The sequence below is a fragment of the Musa acuminata genome, chromosome BXJ2-2 (assembly GCF_036884655.1).
Source record: "Musa acuminata AAA Group cultivar baxijiao chromosome BXJ2-2, Cavendish_Baxijiao_AAA, whole genome shotgun sequence".
Taxonomy (NCBI): Eukaryota; Viridiplantae; Streptophyta; class Magnoliopsida; order Zingiberales; family Musaceae; genus Musa; species Musa acuminata.
Window position 1 is genome coordinate 15679111 of NC_088339.1, and position 23535 is coordinate 15702645.

Here is a 23535-nt window from a genome sequence, read left to right on the forward strand (position 1 = left end):
TTGTAATTATAGACTAGTATACCTAGGATTATTATAGTAGATCATGAGAAATAAATATATAGTCAAATATTATAGATAACTGAGTATCCTAAATTCGAAAATCATAAGATTATGATTTGTCCAACCATGTTACCTCCATTGCGGACCAGTGGGCTCCTGATGTAACCCAACCTATCACTTGCAGGTGTCATCTTCTCGTTTCACGTGGGAATCCTTAAAAATTATTCATTGCAATGTCAAAAATATTTAGTAGGAACAATGTTAACAGCAAGGGTGATTTTGATAGTTGTGTGTCCGTGAAAGGGCAACTACGTTATTTCAGAAAGTTATAAAGATAAATATGAAAATAAGGGATAACTGTTTATATATTAGACACTATCGTCCCGCTGCCTCGTCGGCCGTCTTGATTCCAAACCCTAGTCAACCGAATACGCTTCGACGCCATGGGCGTCTCCGATCCCGGCTTCCTCAAGTCCGTCGAGCTCCGCCTCATCCGCTGCACTCTATACCGGGAACTCCCTTTCTTCCCTCCTGCTTCCCCGACTCCTCCTTCATCCTCCCTTTCCTCACGTCAATCATTCCGCCCCCTCGTCGAGGCCGTCGTCGACTCTATTGAGAGGGGGCGCTACATGGATGCACTCTCCTCCGACGCCTCCCGCCTTGTCTTCGGCTTCTCAGAGTCATGGGAGTTTCAAGATTCCGCCGCCTGCGCCGCCCGGTTCTACGAAGAGGTCGAGCTGAGCGTGGAGGCCTTCCTGCGGGACGTTGGCTCGGCGGCCTGGCTCCAAGTTCTTGATGCAGATTCTGACCCGGATGTGGATGTGGAGGGCAGGTGCGCCTTGCTGATGTGCCTCGGCGTCGCGGCGCTTCTTGCCTTCACGCAGCAGAACGTGACTGGGTGATCTCCCTTCGCTTTTTTAATCCCAAGTTTTATGCATTCAAGAAGCTGAAACCAAGTCCTAAGACTTATCCGTGGCTTCGTAAATTTTGTAGGCCTATTGGGAATTTCTCTCCTTTCCCTCTGGCATTTCCACTTCTGAAGGAGGGGATTAGTGATTGCGGAGGTGAGTGGGACGTGTGGGCACGTAATCAAGTGGCTTCAGTTGGATCAGATGTGCATGGGAAATTTGCGCTCTTGCAGGTATCGAACTTTGTGTTTTCTCAATGTACTGACGAAGTATAGCCTTTTCCCCGACAGAGTCTCTCCTCTTTTGTCCTCATTTCATTTAACGAATCTCCATCAGAGGGTCTCTGTTTTCTCAAACTATTGGCTTTGATGATTCTATAATATGAATACAACCTACTGATTCTTATGTGATATGATGGATTCAGATCACCAGATGCTAAAATTGTCATAAACTTTTAGGAGAGGTTCTAAACACTTTAACAGATTAACAAATTTGTATATATGAGATTTATCTGTAATTTGTAGATGTTAAATCAATTGCCCACAACAAAGTAAGGATGCTTTTTTTGTATTATTGTCTTCCTTGCATGTCTTCATTATGTTTTGATGGTATAAATTATCTCTACTGCAAAATTGTGAGACCTGGATGGGTCATTCACCTAATAAAGTCTTGGATCGCCGGTTGGACCATTGGGTCAACTGGTTGTGAAATGCCTCTTTGTTATCAAATGAATTCATAAAGTTTGATGATCAAAAGATAAACGTCCAAATTTCAGTGAGTTGGATGGCAGGAAAATAGGTCAACAGGTGACAAGAGAAGGATAAGAAAAATAACAACCGTGAAAGAGAATTACTACAAAAAGGAAGGGACAAAAAGAAAAGGAAAGAGGCAAATGAAGGATGAAGTGATTGAATAAGAGAGGGAGACAACAAAAGAGCGAGAAAGGACATTAGTGAAAGAATATAGAGAGGCTAGGGGAGGCTGATAAGAGGGGCTTTTTAGAGAGTCTTCAAAGTGCATACTGAAGCATCTGATATTTTCCTTTTCAAGAAAGACTACAATATTCTCAAAATTTAAATAAAAATTAACTATATTCAAGGGTATTTGGGTCAATATGAAAAAATAATTCAATTAAGGAACCGGACTGGCCAAGGATTAGGTTCCCAATTTCTTCGGTTGGACTGCCAGTTTGTTATGGGTTTAATAACTACGCTGTGATGTATTATGAACTATGCTGGTAGATCATGATATAATACACATTTTTATATACTTCTTGTTGGTGTCATGAATGTGTGCAGCTCTAGGTTGCAGTGGTCAAGAGTAAAAAGTTCTGAATCTTGATTTAAACATGCAATAATCATGTGAGAGTTGCAGTCTTGAGCTTGGCCTATTTAATCTGTGTGCGCCTGCACAACCATTATCACTTGTATACTAGACATGCAGTTTCTGTTTATTCAATTATGACACTGTTATTTTATGATTTGACCCTCTATATTATTGATTCTGACACCATGAATGCCACCAGCCAATTAATCTCATGATGTATCGGTTCCATTGTGAACAAGCAAAATATGGCAAGGCTAATATGACAAATCAATCATGGTATGTTTTGTTCAACACAATTGTTGATTTGGTTATGTCTGGTAACATATCCGAGATCGAACTATTTAAATTGATTTATCAGGTCAATTATGCCTAGTTGTTTATGATCTGATATGACCATATTGAAACTTGCCTTCTTGTCTGAAGTTCATGCCCCACTTCTTGGTTGCTTTTTTATCGTTTCTTTTCTCTTGTTTCTAATGCTAGAATCTGGACATCTTTATTTGCTAGTAACTCAATATTTATAGGTGATGCAAGCAAACAAATCATTTGCTAGATGCTTGTAACTTCCATTTAGAATTCTTTTATATTCAGAACTTGGTTGTGCCTGTTAGATTCAATTTTTTGTCAAAACCTTGCGAGCTTGGCCTTTCAATCTTGACCTGTCAGCTTGATGCATTTTATTATTGTTTTTTAAGCCAAAAAAGATAGATCACTGTCAACTGACAGTGATATGTGCTTCCAGGGGCAAACATTTCTTTTAGATCTCAAAATCATATTCAGTGCTGTTGAGGGCGAATGCTTAGAACCAACTGCTGTCTGCAGCTGATAGTTTATCCTACATGGGAACCTAGACTAAGGTTGGCCTAAAATATGAGATCAGAGCCATGGTATGTACTTTTGAGCAATGCTGGCTTTTGGAAAGGCATAGCTTGTGCTTCTATCAACCTGAAATTAGTTGATCTTGTCGGGCCTTTCTTTAGATCAAGAAAAAGTTATATGACAGAAATATGAAATTTCTTCTGATGAAAATATACATTCTTTGTGTATATTTTTAGGTGATAATTGGAACTCAAGTGTCTTCCTTAGTGATTCTCTTTGTGTGTCTTTTTGCTTTAAGTATGATAATGCTTCTAAGCATTTTGTTAATGTACAAACTGCAAAGTGTGTCTTTGCATTTGATAAAATTTTTGTGTTCTAGCTTTGGTACAAATTCTAATGTTATTTTCATTGTTGTTGGATGCGATATAGTCTGTTGTAGCATGTTCAGATTTATTCGTACTATATAAAGCTTGTAACGAGCTTTTGTTGAACCTACTTAATAATGCAACATACTTTTTGTTTCAGTACATTGTATACTCAAAGATTTTGTTGAGCAAGATAAAGGAGTTGGTCCTTGAGGTGGAAACATCTTATATAAATGGTTGCAGAAGTCTATATTGGTGGTTATGTAGGCTTTTCTGTCTCCAACAAAGGATTACAGAGGAGCTGTCATCTTCTCTATATGATCTACTGCAGTTATTCAAGACTAGCACTTTACATCAGTTTGGAGATTTTGAACATGTTGCTGGTTACTGGGGTACTATGTTAAATGAAGGGGAAGCTTTAGCAATTGTGTCATTGGCTCATTTAGAGGCAGGAATCATTGAACATAAATATGGCCAAATTGATTCCTTCAGGTAAGTACCTGGATGCTATTGGATGTATGTGGTACTTCTTTTAGATATATACACAAGCATCTTGTTGACCATCATACACTGCATGATCCTTGCACACTGGATGTACCATGATATGCCACATATTTTGCTGCTTTATCAATGATTTAAGGATAAATTGTTTTGACTTGCTTTGATTCAGGCATATGAGCAATTGCATCTTACATTGTGCAGTATTATAATTTATATCTGAGAATGGGTGTACAGACTTTTGTTGCATATTTCCTTTAGTTCCATTTTCTTTGGAATTACTTCTTTTTCAAGTGTGTTTCAGTTGTCAGAAAATCCTAGATACTGAGGTACTTATTGGTTTTTGCTATCTTGAGCAGAAATATTTAGTGTTTTGGTGAAGGTTTTTAATCTTGGATACTGTACCCATATCAGTCTTAGCCTGGACTGGTATAGGCCGGAATCATACTGGCATATTGTGTGTCGGTGTATGCCGGTACATATCAATATTTGAAAAATCCTGAAAAAAGGAAAAAATAATAGAAAAAGTTACTGTATCAGATGGTACAAGCCTTGTATCAAGTGGTACAAGTCTTATACTTGGTGTACTGCCCCGTTTACCCTGGTCCACTTGTCCGTAGTGTCACGGACAAACTTCGAAACAGGATGTTTGATGTAATGCTTATGTATGTCCGTGTCTTTCGGCATGTTCATGCCTTGTACAGCATGTAGAGGGGCAACCGAAGACTTAATAGTCCCATTTTAGTTGGGTTGGTGGCCTCTTTAGGCTTGTAAATAAAGGTTGTGTCATGTGGACACGTGTGAGAGATTTTCGGTCTGTAATGGACCATTTTACCCTTTGTTGTGCCACTGTTCAGAGCTTGTAAAGTCTGTTTGTAATTTGCATTGTCTATGAAGTGTTTTCGGAGATGTTTGCTTGTGGATCCCGATTGAGGCGTTCTCTCTAGCCCGTTCTCTCTTTTGTTGGTCCTAAGGGATAATGGGAGGCTTCGGGGAGGCTGACCTTTGCGGACGGATGCGCAAGGGTGCCGCACGACTTAGGCAAAACCAGCTAAGTCCGTGACAGATGGTATCAGAGCAGGACAAGCACTCATAGAAACACTTAGCATGCAAACGTGGGGGACATAGCGGGGCTGCGTTGAGGGTAGTCAGCACACGCACGACCGTTTGGGGGAAAACGGGCATGGAGATGTAGGGAAAATGAGTCGCTAAGAGGAGCGGGCATCTGAGATTGGCATTCAGAGGAATGGCCAACCCTTCGCGCAAGAGGCACAACGAGAACAAGCAAGCTTGGATGAATGTGGAGCGCACAAAGGTTGGGATGGCTGAGTTTGAGCTACGGCTCAACGTTGACAACTATACTTGATGGTGCTCAAGACAAGCGAGACGCTTGGTAAAGGATGAGACCATGCAAGGTGGAATGAGTTGCTCAGCGATCGAAAGAGTTGTGCAAAGCTCACAGAGGTGAGGGGAATTGCTAACTCAAAGAATTCGGTACTCATGCATAGGCTTGTATGCGGACAATGGAATGTTCGCGGCCATCCCAAGGCGATCGAAACTCGGCGCCATGGAGCATTGAAACTTTCTCTTCGGCATGTGAAGGATACGTCCGTAGGAGGCTGAAGTGTGCAACGAGTTCAGCATGTTGCTAGGCCTTGAGGGGTGCAGCGGGGGCTGTATTGACGGGGAGTCGCAATCTAACAAGTGCGTTTGCAGGAGGCAGAACAATGCACAGTTTGTTCAGCAGATCAGAGTAGTCCAAGGGGATGGTGGTCTCCGAAACGAAGAGAGATGTTGCTCCAATGGGACAGTTATCCAGGAGGGATAAGTCCCGGCTCTCCAGAGGGAGAATCATGTGAGACAGACCTCACATGTTGAGGAGGAGTACCTCAACAAACAACAACTCCACGAAGCTCGATGGATTGAGCAAGCGGCGAGGAGTCGTCGCATGATCTCGCTTGAGAGAATGCATTGGTGGATGCATTGCGAGATCAAATGGGGGAGCGACCCAAAGCAACTTAAATGAAGGCACACTTGGAGTCGATGTGGAGATCGGACTCAAGGGAGGGCTGACCCGTGGAATGGTGGGCGCGAGGGCCACCATCAACTCAATGTGGAAACGAGGAGCGGAGCAACTTGGGTGTAACTTGGCGAAGTACTCAAGCTGCATAAAGGGAGCCAGCATAGAAGTTGGAACGTGGAGCAGAGGCACAGTGCTTTCCTTAGACAGAGGTCAAGGACATGAACTCTTGCAGAGACAAGAGTAGGATCATGTTGTTCCATGGGTCCTTCATTCTGACGGAGCGGACTCATCTTGCATGGTGCTAAAGACGAAGGGAGCTTCGGGGCACATGCACCTTATCTCGGAGAAGCATTTGATGGAGGAACTAAGGCGACTCAATTTACGGAGGCGAAGTTGGGTACAGAAGGCCTTAGTACGGGGCAAGAGGACGCAGAGGCGGGTACTCTTGAAGAATATGCCACAGTGTTGCCATTCGAGTTGCTATGAAGGAAGCGGTGCGCAGCAGAGATTGTGCTGGTAGGGGCAGAGGCCCAGGATCCAGACAATGGTGTGCACAAATTACAGTGAAGTTGGTGGACTTCGGGAGCTACTAGGCGACGGACTGTCCTAGAGCGGTGCTTCATCTAGGTGTGACCCAAGAGTGGGTGGATGAAGGTCGATTGCCAAAGGAGCGAACAAAATCGATGGTGGAAGAGACCCTGCGATGTATTGGCAGAGGCCACACATTGAGGGTTCACAATTCGAGTTTATTCCACAAGGATCAGAATGCAATGGAGATGTCACCAGGAGGCGACATGGTGCAGCGGATCGTGGTGGAACAGTTCGTGGCAATGCGATACACACGATATAGTCCCGGGAGGGACTAGATCATATGGAGGTATGATCGGGAGCTACTAGAAGCTCCACTTCGGTGAACAACACGACGGCAAGAAGGGCTATGGATTCAAGGAGTGAAGGCCAAGGTACCGCAGAGGCGGGTCTTCCGGGTGTGCATCGAATTTTGCATCGGATGAAAACCTTGGTCATCAGCATATGGGGGCTGTGTTCCACTAAGGGAAAAGTTCGAATGCAAGTACCAGTGAGTCCCATGGGAGGGACTTGATCATGCAGAGGTATGATCGAAGCAGCTGGAGAGTTGGACTGCTCCAGAGCTCATATTCGCTTAAGGGAGCCCGGCAAGTCAGAGGACAAGGTCGAGTAAGCGAACGTTGCTACGAAGGAAGCTAAGGAGAACAGAATCGGTGCAAACCCTACAACGTGATGGCAGAGGCCATGCATAGGAGTTGCAGTCTGTCTTTCCATCGACCAAACGGACTGCTTGGAGAACACAGAGGTGTTGAAGCAGGGGGTCGAAAGGGGCGAGGAAGCGACGACGAGTCCAGAGGGACTTAGCTACCCAAAATCAAGCATCAGCTAGAATGTAGGTGGACTCAGAGGAGTGCCACGGAGACATATCGACTGATCGTGAAGAAAAGGGATGCAGATGCGAGGCGATGGATAGTAGGGCCATGGGCATGGCAGCGCCATGGTACCGCAGAGGCGGGACTTCCGTGAAAGTCATTGATCCCTTGCTCTCATGGAGGGAGAGCGCTTGGTCGTGAAAGGGGCCGAGGAGGTGGAGCATGCAGAGGCAATCTCCAAGTACCGAGACAAGGCTGAAGGGCAGAGGCCGAGGAACTTCGTAAGACCGGTGTCAATGAGCTTCTCATCATGATAGCCGAAAGTGAAGGACTTCGGGTCATGCAAGAGTGCATAACCAAGGAACGAAGCAGGCAGTACGCGGTGCTGTACCTTTGCTACTCAGTGGAGTAGGCGGCAGGGTTGATGGAGAAGACGGTACAATCCCAAAGGCGACCAAACCTATGAGAGAATTACTCCAAGTTGGGGTGAAAACTTCCTGCATTCCAGAAGTTCGATGGCATTGAGAAGGTGAATCACAGTAACTAACTCAACGCAAGGAGTGCAAACACTTCAAGTGCTTCAGAAGTGTGAGCAAAGAGCAGGCGAAGGCCAGTAACCATCTCGATGCATGAAGTACAACCTCGAGGAGGCGGGCGAAGTCAAGTAACCTTTGCCTTCTCAACTCTTAAGAGAATGTGCGAAACCGAGTACCCCAATTCTCTTATCTATCCAGCAGAGGAGCTCTGCACAAGTTCAAAGACCCTTCGAAGATAATAGAAGACAATAGTTGTCAAATTCTCACCAATGGTGATCAGTGCTACTGAGAGTAGATTGTCCGCTTCATTTCCCAACGAAATGCCAGTCGAAAGCGGAAGTGATGCGAACCTACTTGGATGTGACAACTAAGTGAAAGAAGAGTCAATGAGCAAATTTTGTGGAGGAAGGACCCAAAACTTCAGAAGTTTGCGAGACGATGCTCGTTAAAGCTCCAACAAGCATCCACCCAGTTCAAGCAGCATGAGGAATTTGAGAGACTGGCGCAGTAAGGATGGTCTTTTCCTTCATTTGGGGGATCCGCAGGAATCAACAAGGATCAACACAACTCAGCCAACCCCACACCAGAGTCAGAGTCATTGGTGAGTTGAAGTAGCATGGCGGATCAAAGGTTCGACTACTCAAAAACAGCAGCGGAGAGCAGCAAGGAGCCAAGAGGCGCATTGTAGCTGGAGCAGAAGATTGAAGACTCAGCAAAGGCGAGGAGTTGCAGTGTCGACAAAGGCTTTAACGAGGACGTCGAAGGAATAAGTGGGGGAGAATGTCACGGACAAACTTCGAAACAGGATGTTTGATGTAATGCTTATGTATGTCCGTGTCTTTCGGCATGTTCATGCCTTGTACAGCATGTAGAGGGGCAACCGAAGGCTTAATAGTCCCATTTTAGTTGGGTTAGTGGCCTCTTTAGGCTTGTAAATAAAGGTTGTGTCATGTGGACATGTGTGAGAGATTTTCGGTCTGTAATGGATCATTTTACCCTTTGTTGTGCCACTGTTCAGAGCTTGTAAAGTCTGTTTGTAATTTGCATTGTTTATGAAGTGTTTTCGGAGATGTTTGCTTGTGGATCCCGATTGAGGCGTTCTCTCTAGCTCGTTCTCTCTTTTGTTGGTCCTAAGGGACAATGGGAGGCTTCGGGGAGGCTGACCTTTGCGGACGGACACGCAAGGGTGCCGCACAACTTAGGCAAAACCAGCTAAGTCCGTGACAGTAGGCTGTGGACTGGTAGATACCACCCATCATCAGATGAATTGTGTTTAGGGTTGAAATGCCCCTTGAACCTGGAGCTAGCTGGTTCTCCCTAAAATGTGTTGAGGCGCAACAAGTTGCTTGGCTATTAATTGCAAGATTACAAATAGCAATCAAACTCATACATATTGACCTACATTTATTTATTTAATCCAGGACCTATATTGAGACCATGTAATTCGATGCTAGTTAGTACTTATAGTTTCTTAATTTTTACTGATATCTTGTGGTAGAGGTAGGTATACAACCTGTCCACTTGTTTCGTACTGATCTAAAAAGGCGTCAAAACCAGTATTGTACCAGGATTTAAACCTTGAGTGAAATTTTTTTGGTTCATGCATTATTTTGCTGCATTAGATCACTTTTAAAGATTATGTTAGCAGCACTAATGTACACATTATGTGTGTACATTGCCTCAATAAGTACCTGCAGTGGGAAAGGAAATTTCATATAAATAATCACAGAGAAATTTATGCCAAACTAGAAAGTTGGTGTATTACCATTAAACATGGAAAATTTAAATCTCAAAATTTTCAGGCAATTTGCATGTTAGTTATTTTTTATCATGCAATTTGAAGTGCACAGTGTTTAACGTGAGTTCTCGGAGGAGGTTCCAATTACAAATGTGACTCTAGAGCATTGTTGCCAAAGACTTTCTCAGTCGTTATCTTCTTCATATTGCACTTTCTTTAATAGTGTTGCACAAGGATTGAAATATCGTACCGTACCAGAGTTTCGACGTTCGCTCAGTACGGTACGATACTGTATACCGAGCGGTATACTGTTCGATATATATATATATATATATATATATATATATATATATATATATATATATATATATATATATATATATATTTCGATGACGTCGTCGAAGCAACGTTGACTCTCTCTTCTCCCAGGCGATGTCGCCTCGTTTATATATATATATATATAAATTAATAAATATATATTTATATATAAAAGATTATATATATAAAAGATTATATATATATATATATATATATATATATATATATATATATATATATATATATATATATAATAAAAGGCGACGTCGCATCGCCTCGGCGATGTTGCCTTTTCCTTCTCCCAGGCGGGGCGATGTCGTCGAGGTGATGCGACGTCGCCTCGCTTATATATATAATATTTTTATAAAAGGCGACGTCGCGTTGCCTTTTCCTTCTCCCATGCGGGGCGACATCGTCGAGGCGACGCGAAGTCGTCTTGTTTCTATATATATATATATATATAATATTATATATATTTATATATAAATATTCTTATAAAAGGCGTCGTTGCGTTGCCTCGACGACGTGACGTCGCCTTTTATAAAATTTTTTATATATAAAATATTTATATATATTAATATATATATATATATTCCGTTCCGTCCGGTAACGGGCAGTCCGAGTACCGGTCAACTGACGGACCAGTATGTACCACCTGTATCGGGCGGTATTATTCGAAATTGCATACCTTGGTATTGCATCTAGTAATCATTTTTGAATTCCAATTTGGCTAACGCTATTTCATGATGCTGTATAACCCCTTCATGGGACAAAGTATCGAGGTTGAGCATTAGATGTAATAAAGAGTTATTGGAACCATCACTGCTGGTTTAGCTCATCAAGTTGGTTTGACTATGGAACACCACTTTGAAAAAGTTTATTGTAAGATGCTGGAAGTTGTATGCGAGGGTGAGCCTTGGCACCACAATAAAGTTTCTTCGTTGCGTTTTAGGTAATGATCTTGCAGGTATAAGTTTGTGTACATCAAGCATTCGTAAACCCTGTTTTGGTGAAATCCTCATGTATTAGGCCACTCCTTTTTTTTGGCAATCTGGCTGGTCATCAATCTGTCACGAATAGGAAGTTGTCAGGCTTGAGGAGCATTGAGGCCTCTTGGAGCTTGCTTGACCCTTAATGTATATTTTAACGAAGGCACATTTATTGAGAGCTGGCAATGTATATTTTAATGAAGGCATATTTATTGAGAGTCTTTACGAACAAAACCTTTCAAATAAAGTGAAAAAAATTTAGTCGTTGGAGAGTGGTCTAGGACCAAAGGATCAAAGATGACCAACATTTCATGAAGAAAAAAAAAAAAGCTCAAGAGTGGTCATTGTTTTGTCATCATATTTGCATTTCATTTTTGTTCCTCCATATTCCTCATATTTACTCTTCTTAATTAATTTTAATTTTGCCCCATGGCTAAATGGAACTCCGATGAGTCATTATCATCTGTCACCATCTAACTTGAGCATATTGTACTAATGCTAAACTTTCCAGCACCACTAGCATTAATAATATTCCTTTGAGCTATATTTATAGAGACAAGTCATCCATAGTGCAGTTGGAGTAAGAAAAAAGGAAGAAAAATATGAAAGGTATAAAGAAAGAAAGAAAACAGTTCTCCACCAAGGTAGGGTGTGAAGACGATAGATAAAGAAAATATGATAACGAGATGTGTCTAGAAAGCACAGACAACAACAAGAAGAAAGCAAAGAAGAGCCAACATGTAGTCAAAATAAGAAATAGAACAAAAAGTAGAGACATTAGAATAAACAAAAGAAAAGAAGCAAAGGAGGGGTGCAACAAAATAGGGGGGAGTATGAAAAGTAAAACTTGTTTGTCTTTTTTCTTTTTAATAATCTCTTCCCCTGAGATGCAGAGTGAAATTCATGTAACAGGTCTCTTGTTCAATTATACACCCTGTTTCTGGCAAATGATTACAGAAGTTACCTTAACAATAAATGAACAGTGCTCAAGCCCTATGAAGTGCTCATTAAAGATGAGGCATAAAGATTGTGTTTGGATTGTGCCTCAGGGTTCATATAGCTCTTATCTTCTCTAGTACTTGTTTTCAAGATTATAAATATTGGTCCAATACCAGTTGCCATAGCCTGTCAGATCAATACAGTACCAAGATACCGAGCAGTGTACCAACTTATACCCCCTTGATAACACTAATTAAATAGTAATATAGACTGACCAGTATTCCAAGCTGTACCAAGGTGCATGGTTCACTATGGGGTCATGGCTGAATCAGTAAATACTGGTTGGTACATATCTCTCCAACTGGTATCTTAAGCCATGTTTGGTTTCATATACAACTAAGTGAACATGTGATAGACTGGTATCTTGTGGTAATATTTGTGAAATTCATTAATCAAAGAAACCCTTAGCTTGCTTAATTTTCATCTTTTACCTAGAATTCAGGATTCTGTGACCTGCTTAAAACTAATTCTGCAACATGCTTGGTTCTTAATTTGCAATCACATTTCTTGTATTGCAATTTTCTTGTAATTTATACAATTAATTTTTCAGGTCACATCTGGAATGTGCTGAAAAATCATGTGGACTGCACCTTATTGTTACTGGTGCTCTTGGATTCCGGACAGTACACCAGGTTCTTTTTTGCTGAATGATTTGTGGGAGCTAACCTTGTAGTGTATCAACCTCTTTTGAAGAAACTTTGTTTTATATGATTTAGGTAGAAGCAAAGCCTCAGTTGATACTTGCTGCAAACAATCATGAACAAAGCCATGTGCATCTCTCTCAAGTCCAGAGTGATAGTACTGTTTCTGAAAGTAAGGATGCAGTTGATCATAAACTTGATGATTGTTCTGATGTACTAATGACACCAAAATTAGTAAAAAATGGCAAGAATGATGATCTTAATGTGCATCTTACTCACATCAACAAGGATATTAATTTGACATTCATCCAGCAAGCTGTTATACTTGCACAATGCTTACATCTCCAGAGGAGAAGTCGTGATGATGAATTGTCTGGTAAGTTTTGCTTCATATGATGATGGCATTTGCATGAACTCTCTTGATCTTTTTCTTATAGTTCTCTTTTTTTTCACAATTATGTGGAACACTAAATTAGTGTCCTTTTTCATTGTATGTTTTATGTGCTTATAAATATTAATTACTGTATTGATATAATTATGTTTAGATGCCTAGTTGTCATGTTACTGCTATGAATAGTGGAACCTATAGTTAATATCTCCAAGACTTTCTTCTTTTCCTAACAAGTTTTTAAAGCAATTCAAAACTCCGAGCAACATGTTGGTGAAAATGCATATTGTATTTGCAAGTGTTGTGTCCTCTCCTTGTCCTTCTCCATTCTGTCTTCCTACCAAATTTTGTTAGTTGTTTTTGGATCTACATCATTGAAAGCATTAACGAGGGTGAGAATCGTCATAGTTGTTCAAATGAATTTAATTAAGGCGACTAACTTTAAATGGCTAAGGACTTGTTGGTTGTTTTTCATTTTATTTTACATCTGTTTTTTTGGGATTGATTATGACATTTAGGCTATGGGCTATAAGATAGTAACAATTTTCTAAGCTATAGATTGGACAACCATATCAGTAGTGCTGCTCTGTGCTGCATGGGACAATTGATCAATGACTGAGGTGCAGTACTTGCATCTGAGGCATTTAACTTATTCAGTGCCAATTAATTCAAACATTAAGCTATTCTGACTCTTATTTATATATACAGTTGTTATTTTTCTCTATCTCTGTGTTTTTGTATTTAAGTACATGTGCTAAGTTACATCCCAGTTACCTTTTTTGACCATGGCTGGTGCTCTAGTGGATTGCGGTTTGTAGTCACCGGTTGTTTACCTGTAGTAGCAGATGCAACACTAATATAGATAATTATGGTAGTGCTACTGCCCATGCAGTCTGACATTTCTCAACATCCTTATGAAAGTTTACTCTTTATTTTGTTTCATTATTATTGTAAAACTATCATATAATAGATGGTTTGATGCTGTTTTTTTTCTTTCTTTATCTTGCCAAGATTTTTTACTTCTATTTACATGACGTTGTTTCCTTCTGGTCATACTCTGTAGGGTGGGAAATGGCCCCATACATTGAGGCTATTCATTCTCAACATCAAACTTGCTACACTGTGAGTATTACAATTTTTTTATATCCTCTAGATTTTACTTATACTGATTATTATCTGAATTAATATATATTTTTCTATCTCCATTATCCTTGGTTCTTCCATGTTTTCTTGGCAGGCTTCATGAAAAGAAACATGATTCTATAACATTTTTATAACTTAATGCACCTGACTTGACATGTTCCCTTTTAGTTGGTATAAACTGAGTCAAGTAACTTTGACAAGATATGGACCCTTACTGGCCTATTAGACCAGTAAGCATTGAAAAGAGACCTATAGCATTGGACATGTGATTTGCAACATATGGATTGCTGTTATCTAAATACCATGAGTTCTATAAATAAGTTGCCAGCTCTACTTCCAATGCATCATTTGATGAATTTGGTGCTACAGTATGATCAGCATTGTTTTGAGCAATACCTACTTGATGCTCTGGGAATTTGCTGTTTATTTTATTAAATCCCACTGTTCAGTGTTTATGTATGCATTTGTTGAGTGTTCATTTCTGTTGTATTATTCTCAATAACTTCTCACGAGTTGTTCTGTTCAGTTGTGTGGCTATATCTGTTGTGTGTTTTGAGACTATATAGTGCGGCAGCTGTCTGTATTAGAGACTCGGCTAATAACCTTCTATGTGGTTGCTTCAAATGTCACTCAAATTATATCATCAAAGATGTGGGTGAAGTAGTTTCAGTTTCATGTATTGCTATCTCCTGCACTATGCAAATACCATTATCATTGAGGATAGGGCAATAGGTCGCCTGTTTGAGCTAGGTTGCCCTGATGCAGCATATTTATTGTTGGTGCAAAAGTCGAGTTGGTTTGTGTGTATGGTTATGATTTTGTGATATGTATGTTCAAAGAAAATGGATATGGAAGGGATGGAATGTCACTTCCCATCCTATCCTCAGATATTTGATATTAATCTATCATGTGGCTGGTACAATAAATAGGACTTGCTTGGAAAAAATTGTTTTTCAATCATAAATTTTTATTATTTTCATTATAATCCTTCAGATAATTATTGTTGCCGATGTATTATAACATTGAAGCCATAGTAATTGAACATATTAGCATAAAAGAAACAATGAAGTTCTGTTGAACTCTTCTTTAGAGAAGACATTACAACTTGCTATTTTAATTGGAAATTGCCATCATCTAATGAAAATATCTTTCTAGATTAGTAACTTCTGTGACATTCTGCGAATCCGATGGGAGTCTAAACGAAGTCGAACAAAGCAGCGGGCTTTGCTTATGATGGATAAGTTGGTAAGACAACTTCATCTTTTTAGGGCTTATGCCATTTTTCGGACACAGTGCACATGTTTTCCTTAGATGTTGACATGAGTTTATCTCTTGGAAATATGCTAGGGTATGTTTGTTTATGAGGAAGCCTGCATTCTTGCAGATTTATTTTATGGTCTTTTGCTTAAAGCTTTGCTATCTTTATGTTCTCCAGACATATGACATGTGCAAATAATTCATTGCAATATTTCTCATCCTTTTAAAATTCTGCTGGTGAGCATTTCTTAATAATTTTCTCTATGGACTACCATCTTTGTTGTGCTTCTTGCCTTCTGATCTTTGTTCATGTGCTATGCATTTGAAGTTTCTCAAGTATGTTAAGCATCATTGTGCTATGATTCAGCTCGGAGTTCAAGCAATGAAGATTAAGGATTAGATCATTTAAAAGAAACCATTTTGTTTTGCTATAATCATGATTCATTACTAGGTTCATTATATTCTAGATTTAATGTTGTAGTTGAATTTTTTGTTTGTGACACATTAAAATTTGTGCAAGGGTAAGTTGGCACTTTTCATCTGCTTGATTTTATTTGCTAATGTTGTTTTGTAGCTTATACCTCCTTGCATACCAAGAGTTAGGTCACCATTACTGTCACAAAGAATTGACACTAGATTCTCACCTCATATGGTTTCTTGTTCAATTCTTTCGAAGTAATTTCATCCTTTCTTTGTTCGAGCAATGATTTCAATAGGCGCTCGGGCGAGGCGAGGCCCGAGCGCCTTGCTTCATTTCCATGCGGCGCGCTTCAAAGAGGCGCTGCCTGGGCGCTCGCCCGAGCCCAGGCGCCAAGCGCTTCGAGCGAGCGCCTGGGTTAAACCAGGTGACCGAACCAGCGTTTTAGGTTTGGTTCGGTCTTCGGTGCTTTAGTTGGTTCAATCGAACCAACTAAAGCACAAATATCAGTGTGACTTCCCCAACCTTAGCCCTGCTCGCCATTCATGCTACTGTCGTCGCTGCTTGCTGTCGCTGCTGCTGTCACCACTCGCTGTCCTCGCTGCCGCTGCTCGCTACCGCTCCCACTGTTGCCGCTCCCGCTGCTGCTGCCGCTGCTCACTGCTACTGTTGCCACTATCTCCGCTCGCCGCTTCCGCTCCCGTTCTTGCTGCTCGCTGCTGCCGGTGCCACTGTCGCCGCTTGCCACTCTCGCTGTCGCTGCCCACTGCTGCCGGTGCCACTGTTGTCGCTCACAGCTGCCGCTCCCGCTCTTCTCAGTCAACACCCTCGGTCTTCCGACTCTTCCCTTACACTATTCTCGTCTTTCGATAGTATACTGTTAACAATATTACTGTATACCGTTAACTGTATACTAGTAATAGTATTTGTATTTATTAAATTAATTTAATAGCATATTTTTATTTTAAAATTTAAATAATTATATTTATTAATTATATTATATATTTTTATATTTTAGTGCCTCACTTCGCTCGGGCGAGCGCCTAGCGCCTCGGGCGTTTTTAGACCTTGGCGCCTTTTGGTTCCTAGCGCTTTTTAAATCATTGTGTTCGAGATTCTCCTTTCATATTCTACTCCATCCCAAAGAGTAACTACGATCGATTTAGTTATGCTTTCATGTTCCAATTGAATACTTTTCATTTATAATCAAAGATGAAAATTATTCTTTTTACCAATCAATATGTGGACTAGAACAAGAGAGCTTTCTGATCAATCCCCTTGCCCTTTGGTTTTTTTTTTTGGATAATGAGAAAGATTCTTTTCAAGCTTGAATTTGTTCATTTGGAATCTGGGCTAATTGAAGCACTAGACGGTACAGGCACAATCACCTGACCGTCATTGTACTATTGTTCTTTTTTGAATTGTTAGTATAATCTAATAATATGACCAGATCCTAATACTCTAGTACTCTCTTCTGCTTTTATATTATGATTCCATATAAATTTTGATTTGATGGTTCACGAATGAACCATCTGATACTATTTTATATAATGGAAGGATATCTTTCAGTCCTTCCGTATGTCAGTGCACTTCAGCTGTATTTCGTGCTGCTGCAGATTCCTTCTAAATACTTACAGCCATCATCCATTTGTCCTATCTAATAAGTCCTTGATCGGCCCATAACAAATCATCTTATAGTATAACCATTAACTTTAGCCAGAGTTAGCAAGACTGAGACCTTGGTCTGAATTTCAGACATAAATGACTTATCTGAAGTTGAACGTGATATTTCCCTCGGATGATTGGAAGCTGACCCAGTTTGATCCAGTCATGGGACCTCTGGTACTAGATCATCTAATGTGATGTATGCCACCCACCACTTTGTATATTGATTGAAACATTCTTCAAATGGAAAGGATCCATATAGAAAGGTTGGAGGAGGAGGTCAAAAGGAGAGGATCTTCTTTTAGCTCTTTTTCATTTTAAAACATATTCATTCGATTGTTTAATCTCCTAGACGCTCTTAACAACAATGAATTCGTAAATAAGAAGCATAAAAAAATTAATTTATAAGAGAATTAGTAGAAATTAGAAATCTAAAAGTCATACCTATGCCATTATTTTGGGCTTTTGGGCCTAAGATTATAAATGGTGGTTCATGGCTGATCTACTGTATGCACATCAAACCAACAGAAGCTAACACATTTCACCAATTGTAGGGTAATAAAGGATGAAGCAAGTGAAACAAGTTCGTCAATTGTCAAAATAGAAAGAATTAATTGCACGAGTGTATGTAGCATATATTCTGAAACTGTCATTGCATCCTAGATAGCATCTGAAACTTCTGTCAACAATTACCATTCTTATTCACGCTGACGTTTCCTGCTCTCCTGTCTTGCTGGATTACTAGGTTCAAGTTATTTTTGATGCTTCTCCTGTGACTGCCCAAAGGATTCAGCTATGTTATGGGCTTTATATCCCAACTGTTTCAGCACTGAGGAAGTATGTCTTATTGGTCGTCTTGCAATATTTTATATCTCTTTGTTGAAACTATCTTCAGTTATCAGAACTTTCTTGTTTTCTATTCTGTTAAAAATATGGACTATCTAATGACTAATTTGTTCTATGTCAATTTTGCACTTCCAGAGAATATGGTGAGCTGTTGGTGAGTTGTGGTTTAGTTGGAGAGGCATTAAAAATATTTGAGGATCTTGAATTATGGGATAATCTAATTTACTGCTATCAGTATGTAATTTTTTTCATTTATATTGTCATTTTTTTTGCATTTGTATATGTCATAGGTCTAATCAAGTTGTAAATATACTCACTCATTTTGACAGATTACTAGGGAAAAAAGCAGCAGCCGTTGATCTTATCAAGTCACGCCTACATGACATGCCTAGTGATCCAAGATTATGGTGAGTTGAAAATATGTTTTTTTGGCTGGTAACATGTTATTTGAAAGAGTGAAAGATTGTGTATTTGTTGATTGAATATAATTTGAGTATTCCCCTCTCACTACAGCAGAGGTGTATATGCTCTTTGGTCATTAGCTTATAAAAAACGTCTTGTTACAGAGTTAAGGAACTTATTATATTAAGAATTGTTCTTATTGGTCTTCATAAAGAATAATTTGCTCTTGATAGTATCTTCAATTAATGGCCAAATAATTGAATAATTCTTACAAAATCAGGAGGATTTTGATTAGGGATTTTCCCAACCATAAAATTGATAAGACCCTAGGGTTTTATCATAGAAGAAAAGGGAGAAAAGGGGATGATCACTTCGAGGGGATCGGCCTCCTTGATCATTTCTAGGGGATCTGCCTCCTAGGGTTTGTCAGAAGACTGAAATAATATTTTATTGATTGCCGAAAAGAAACAGATACATCCCTCTTTATAGAGTTCCATCCAAAGTTCATCAGGACTTGGATTCTTAATAAATAAATAAATATCAAATAAACCCCTATCCGATGAACTAGACCAACTCAATAAAACATTATTCAAAGCTTAGAAAATAAAAGGATCCTAACAATTCCTCCCTCTTCAAATTAGCCTTCTCCTCAAGGCTGAATAGTATCAAACTCGAGGAGTTTCGCTTTCAGCACTTCAGTCACAGGATATCTGTGGCACATCACAACTCGTTGATCAAGTAAGTATGGTCTCCACTTCTTGATAGTTTAAGCAATAGGTCGGCCTTTCGGTGTAGTAGTCGTTGCAGTCTTTCGAAGAACCTTCTCCATCTGATGGCTAGTGGCCGTTGTGACTTTACTTCCACATCTTCCCTTTAGGATCACCTGCTTTCCATTAATAAGAAACTTAATGATTAGTTTAGAAAAAATTTAAGAAACATCACCCATGGTTGATAATCATTCAATTCCAAGCACCACTTTGAAGTCTTTTAAGGGTAGCAAAAAGAAGTCAACGAGCTATTTCCACCTTTGATTCTTCTAGAGTTCTGTGAAAATGGAAAAAAATTTCTGCTCTAGAGATCCAACTGGTCGGATCTCCATCTTCCCGTTTTGGGAATTCCACCTTCATGCGTGGGTTGCTTTTGTCCTGTTCTTGGTTCCTTTTTCCTGTCTTCAGATCGGTTCAATGTAAGACTTGAACTTTCATCTTGTTGAAACTTGCTAAAGCTCTCTAATAGACTTTTTTTAAAATCGTTAAGGGTTTCTTGTAGCCGGTTCTTAATTCTAGTTTCCAAGGCTTCTAATTGGGCTTTCACTGTGTTGTCGATAGCCATTGCGTAAGATTGCAGATCTGTAATCTCCAACTGCTGTTTTTGGTGTTGGGTCAAGGGCATCAGTGCTGCACTATTCGACGCGACTACTATGAAGTTTGGCTCGGGGCAGCGTTAAGGGCGTAAGGGAACGCGAAGCTATCGAGGAAGCGGACACCGAGGGCAGCGTAAAGGCTTGCTGTGGTCGCTGCGAGGAGGAAAGGTTGCTGCCCTGTTTTTGTCGCTGCGTAGGGTGAGGCTGCGGGGGTTGGAAGGTGGCGGCGTCGGCGTGGGGAGCGGCTGAGGGCGGCTGCGCGTGTGGCTGCGGTTGTTGTGACCCAAGGGGAGCAATTGCCGAGCGGCCGGGGTTGAGGCTACGGGGGCTGGAAGGCGACGGCGTCGGCATGGGAGCGATTGAGGGCGGTTGCGTGTGTGGTTGCGACCCAAGGGGAGCGATCACCGAGTGGTCAGGGTTGAGGCTGCGGGGGTTGGAAGGTGATTGCGTTAGCATGGGGAGCGACTGAGGGGGTTGCAGATGCCGATCGCACACGGTCGCTGCGCACACGGTCGCTGCGTGCGTAGCGATCGCAGAACGAGGGTGGTGGTCGTTGGCCGGAAAGCAACGGTGGCGGTGGTTGCTGGCCGAGAAGCAAATAGCAAAAGGGGAGGAAACAATGGTGATTGATGGCTGCGGCAGATGCATAGTTGCCCTATTTCGGTCGTCGCAAGGAGGGGAGGTTGCTGTCGAGGTCGGGAGGCAACAGTGGTGGTGCGGTTGGGAAGCAGCGGCGGTGGTGGTCGCTGCCCGGGAAGCAGTAGCAAAAGGGGAGGAAACATCGGTGACCGGCGGTTGTGGTAGAAGATGCAGAGTTGCCCTGTTTCGGTCGCCACGAGGAGGGGAGGTTGCTGCCGCGGTCAAGAGGCAGCAGTGGTGGTGCAGCTAGGAAGTAGCAGTAGCAAAAGGGGAGGAAACAACGGTGACCGGCGGCTATGACAGAAGATGCAGAGTTGCCCTATTTTGGTCGTCGTAAGGAGGGGAGGTTGCTGTCGAGGTTGAGAGGCAATAGTGGTGGCGCGGCTGGGAAGCAACGTCACCGAGGACCGGGAGCAACCAAGGATCGTTGAGGCTAGGAGTGATGAGGGGGGTGGTTCGCTAGTCGGGAACAGTGGCGACTGCCCTTTCTTGCTTGAGTAGGATGGGGTGTGGCTGCGTACGCGGCTGGTGGGTGGCTGCGGCGCAACGAGGGATGTGGTCGTTGGCCTGGAAGCAGCGACGGTGGTGGTCGCTAGTCGGGAACCAGTAGCCCTTGTGAGGAGGATGGTCGTGGTTGTCGTTTTTTTTTTTAAGATGATGATAATTGTGGCGAAGTGTTGTGATAAATTGCAGCGAGAACGCTAAGGATCGCTTCTTTGATACCAAATGATAGTTTTATCATAGAAGAAGGGGGAGAAAAGAGGATGATCACTTCGAGGGGATTGACCTCCTAGAGTTTGTCAGAAGACTAGAATAATATTTCATTGATTGCCGAAAAGAAACAGATACATCTCTATTTATAGAGTTCCGCCCAGAGTTCAATAGGACTTGGACTCTTAATAAATAAATAAATATCAAATAAACCCCTATCCGACTCTTACTGAACTAGACCAACTAAATAAAACATTATTTACAACTCAGAAAATAAAGGGATCCTCACACAAACATCATCTTGATCTGTTGTGAACTGTCATCATGCAGTTGACCACTGAAATAGGCTTTTGCACATGTTGGATTAGGACTGCTCATGTTTGATCCTATTCCAACCGCAGAATTGTGGTGATCTCGTATTCTTGGTGACATGTATGACATCCATGATGTATAAACCTTTGGCTGTATAAAAGGGATTACACGAAAGTATTGCACACATAGTTATGTTTTCCTATATTTTGTTACTGTTTGAGAAGTACATGCATTAAGACAAATGTGCATAGGGATGGGTGTCATTTGCCATGCAGAATGTCAGCTTCAGGTTGCTTTGATATGTGCCATGAGCCATGCCACCCATGCCAATGCATGTGATTGGTTTTATGTTTTGAGTGCATCATGCAGCAAACTCCAACACATGCATTGTGTAAACCATACCAGCTTGTTATGGGATGTTGTATGGTACACCTTCTGCAGGTGTGTATTTATATCTTAGTCATGATGCATGTGGATGCCTGTATGCCTGTGACATACATGCATAATAGTTTGTGTTTTTTAATGTACAATGGTTGCTGTGATGACAGTTTTCATTTCATCGAGTTTATTAATAGAGCTTCATCTTACTGAGCTTCTCATTCGAGCTTTATTTTATCTGGAATTGGGTTCATTTTCATTTGAAAATTGGATCATATGAACCTATTTATGATTTAAGCTTGTTATATCTGTAACTTGAAGAATCAAAGCGGTTCCTTTCATATGTTTTTCTAAAATCTAGAGAGCAAAGCACTCTTTTTTATTGGTTTTGATTCTGTTATTAAAATTTGATTGAGATCTTGATTTGTTTACTCCATCATGTTCACTTGGTCTATCATGATGTTATCTTGTTTAAAGTCATTGCCTATTCCCATTCGTATCATTGTCTTTTTTTATTATGAGGCTTATTAACCTTTCCCATCTTGTTAACTGGGAAAAAGTGCAGGGTTTCCCTTTTGGCTTAACCCTCATGGTTTGTGCATTTTTTTCCTTTTGGGATAGATGGGCATTCTCATCTTTGTAGACAATTATGCTATGCATGATCATGTCCTATTCGCATAACTTAAAAGGATGATAGGATCAGAGGTTTTGGAAATAGACTTGGTATTAAGAGGAAAATGAGGGGCAAAACAGATGAGGATACTATACAACATGTCGATTTATAGAAATTTCAATTTAAACAATGAAAATAACAAGTATTGCAAATTTAAATGTTTGCCAGTTCTGAGGGCGAGGATTGGTCTTCTATCTAGTTTAACTTGGTAGAGAAGTTGATCCAAAGTCTTCAAAAAAGCAAAGTGTCTCCAAGAATGTTAAGACTATCAAAATTTGGGTTTGGAAAGTTTGGCAATGGTAGGAAGTTGATAGGCTATATGGGAAAAGGGTGATAAAGGGATAAATTAATCTTGGTTCTCTGAATTCACATCAGGGGAAGATTGTGGTCTCATACGACTCATACAACTTGTGAAAAAAACACTTCCATTCATTCACGAATTTATCATTCTATTGAAATCCCGTTGTCTTTTTCTATAGGTCCCAAGTATAAGAAAGAAAGAAAAAACACAAAAATAAGAAAATATTGCAATTACATCAAATCAAATAATTATCTGCTTTTTTCCTTTTTCAAAGAAAATAAATAATCTTCCTTTTAAATGATTTATCTACTTGATAGATTTGTATCTTTATGGAATGATGAATCTTCCTTGTAGAGTTGAAATTTTAATCAAGATTTGTGATATTCAAACAAAATTAAATTTTGATTCCTTCCTTTTCTTTGCATTTTCTTTCTTTTTCTTTTTATTAACATAGGAAATTAACTACAAATATTGGACAT

General features: G+C 40.6%; 1 protein-coding gene across 3 annotated transcripts in view; it reads left to right on the plus strand.

Annotated features, from left to right (window-relative positions):
• The first annotated feature begins 383 nt into the window (after positions 1–383).
• Positions 384–23535, plus strand: part of LOC135581816 (uncharacterized) — a 29455-nt gene continuing 6303 nt past the window's right edge. For 2 of the 3 annotated variants that reach the window (XM_065094905.1, XM_065094907.1), the window contains exons 1-10: positions 384–898; positions 994–1141; positions 3579–3910; positions 12470–12551; positions 12636–12936; positions 14012–14070; positions 15247–15336; positions 18177–18268; positions 18413–18511; positions 18607–18684. In XM_065094905.1, coding sequence (XP_064950977.1) covers positions 444–898; positions 994–1141; positions 3579–3910; positions 12470–12551; positions 12636–12936; positions 14012–14070; positions 15247–15336; positions 18177–18268; positions 18413–18511; positions 18607–18684 — 1736 coding nt within the window. In that variant the 5' untranslated portion in view covers positions 384–443. The remainder of the gene's footprint in view (positions 899–993; positions 1142–3578; positions 3911–12469; positions 12552–12635; positions 12937–14011; positions 14071–15246; positions 15337–18176; positions 18269–18412; positions 18512–18606; positions 18685–23535) is intronic. The other variant, XM_065094906.1, reaches the window with a different exon arrangement.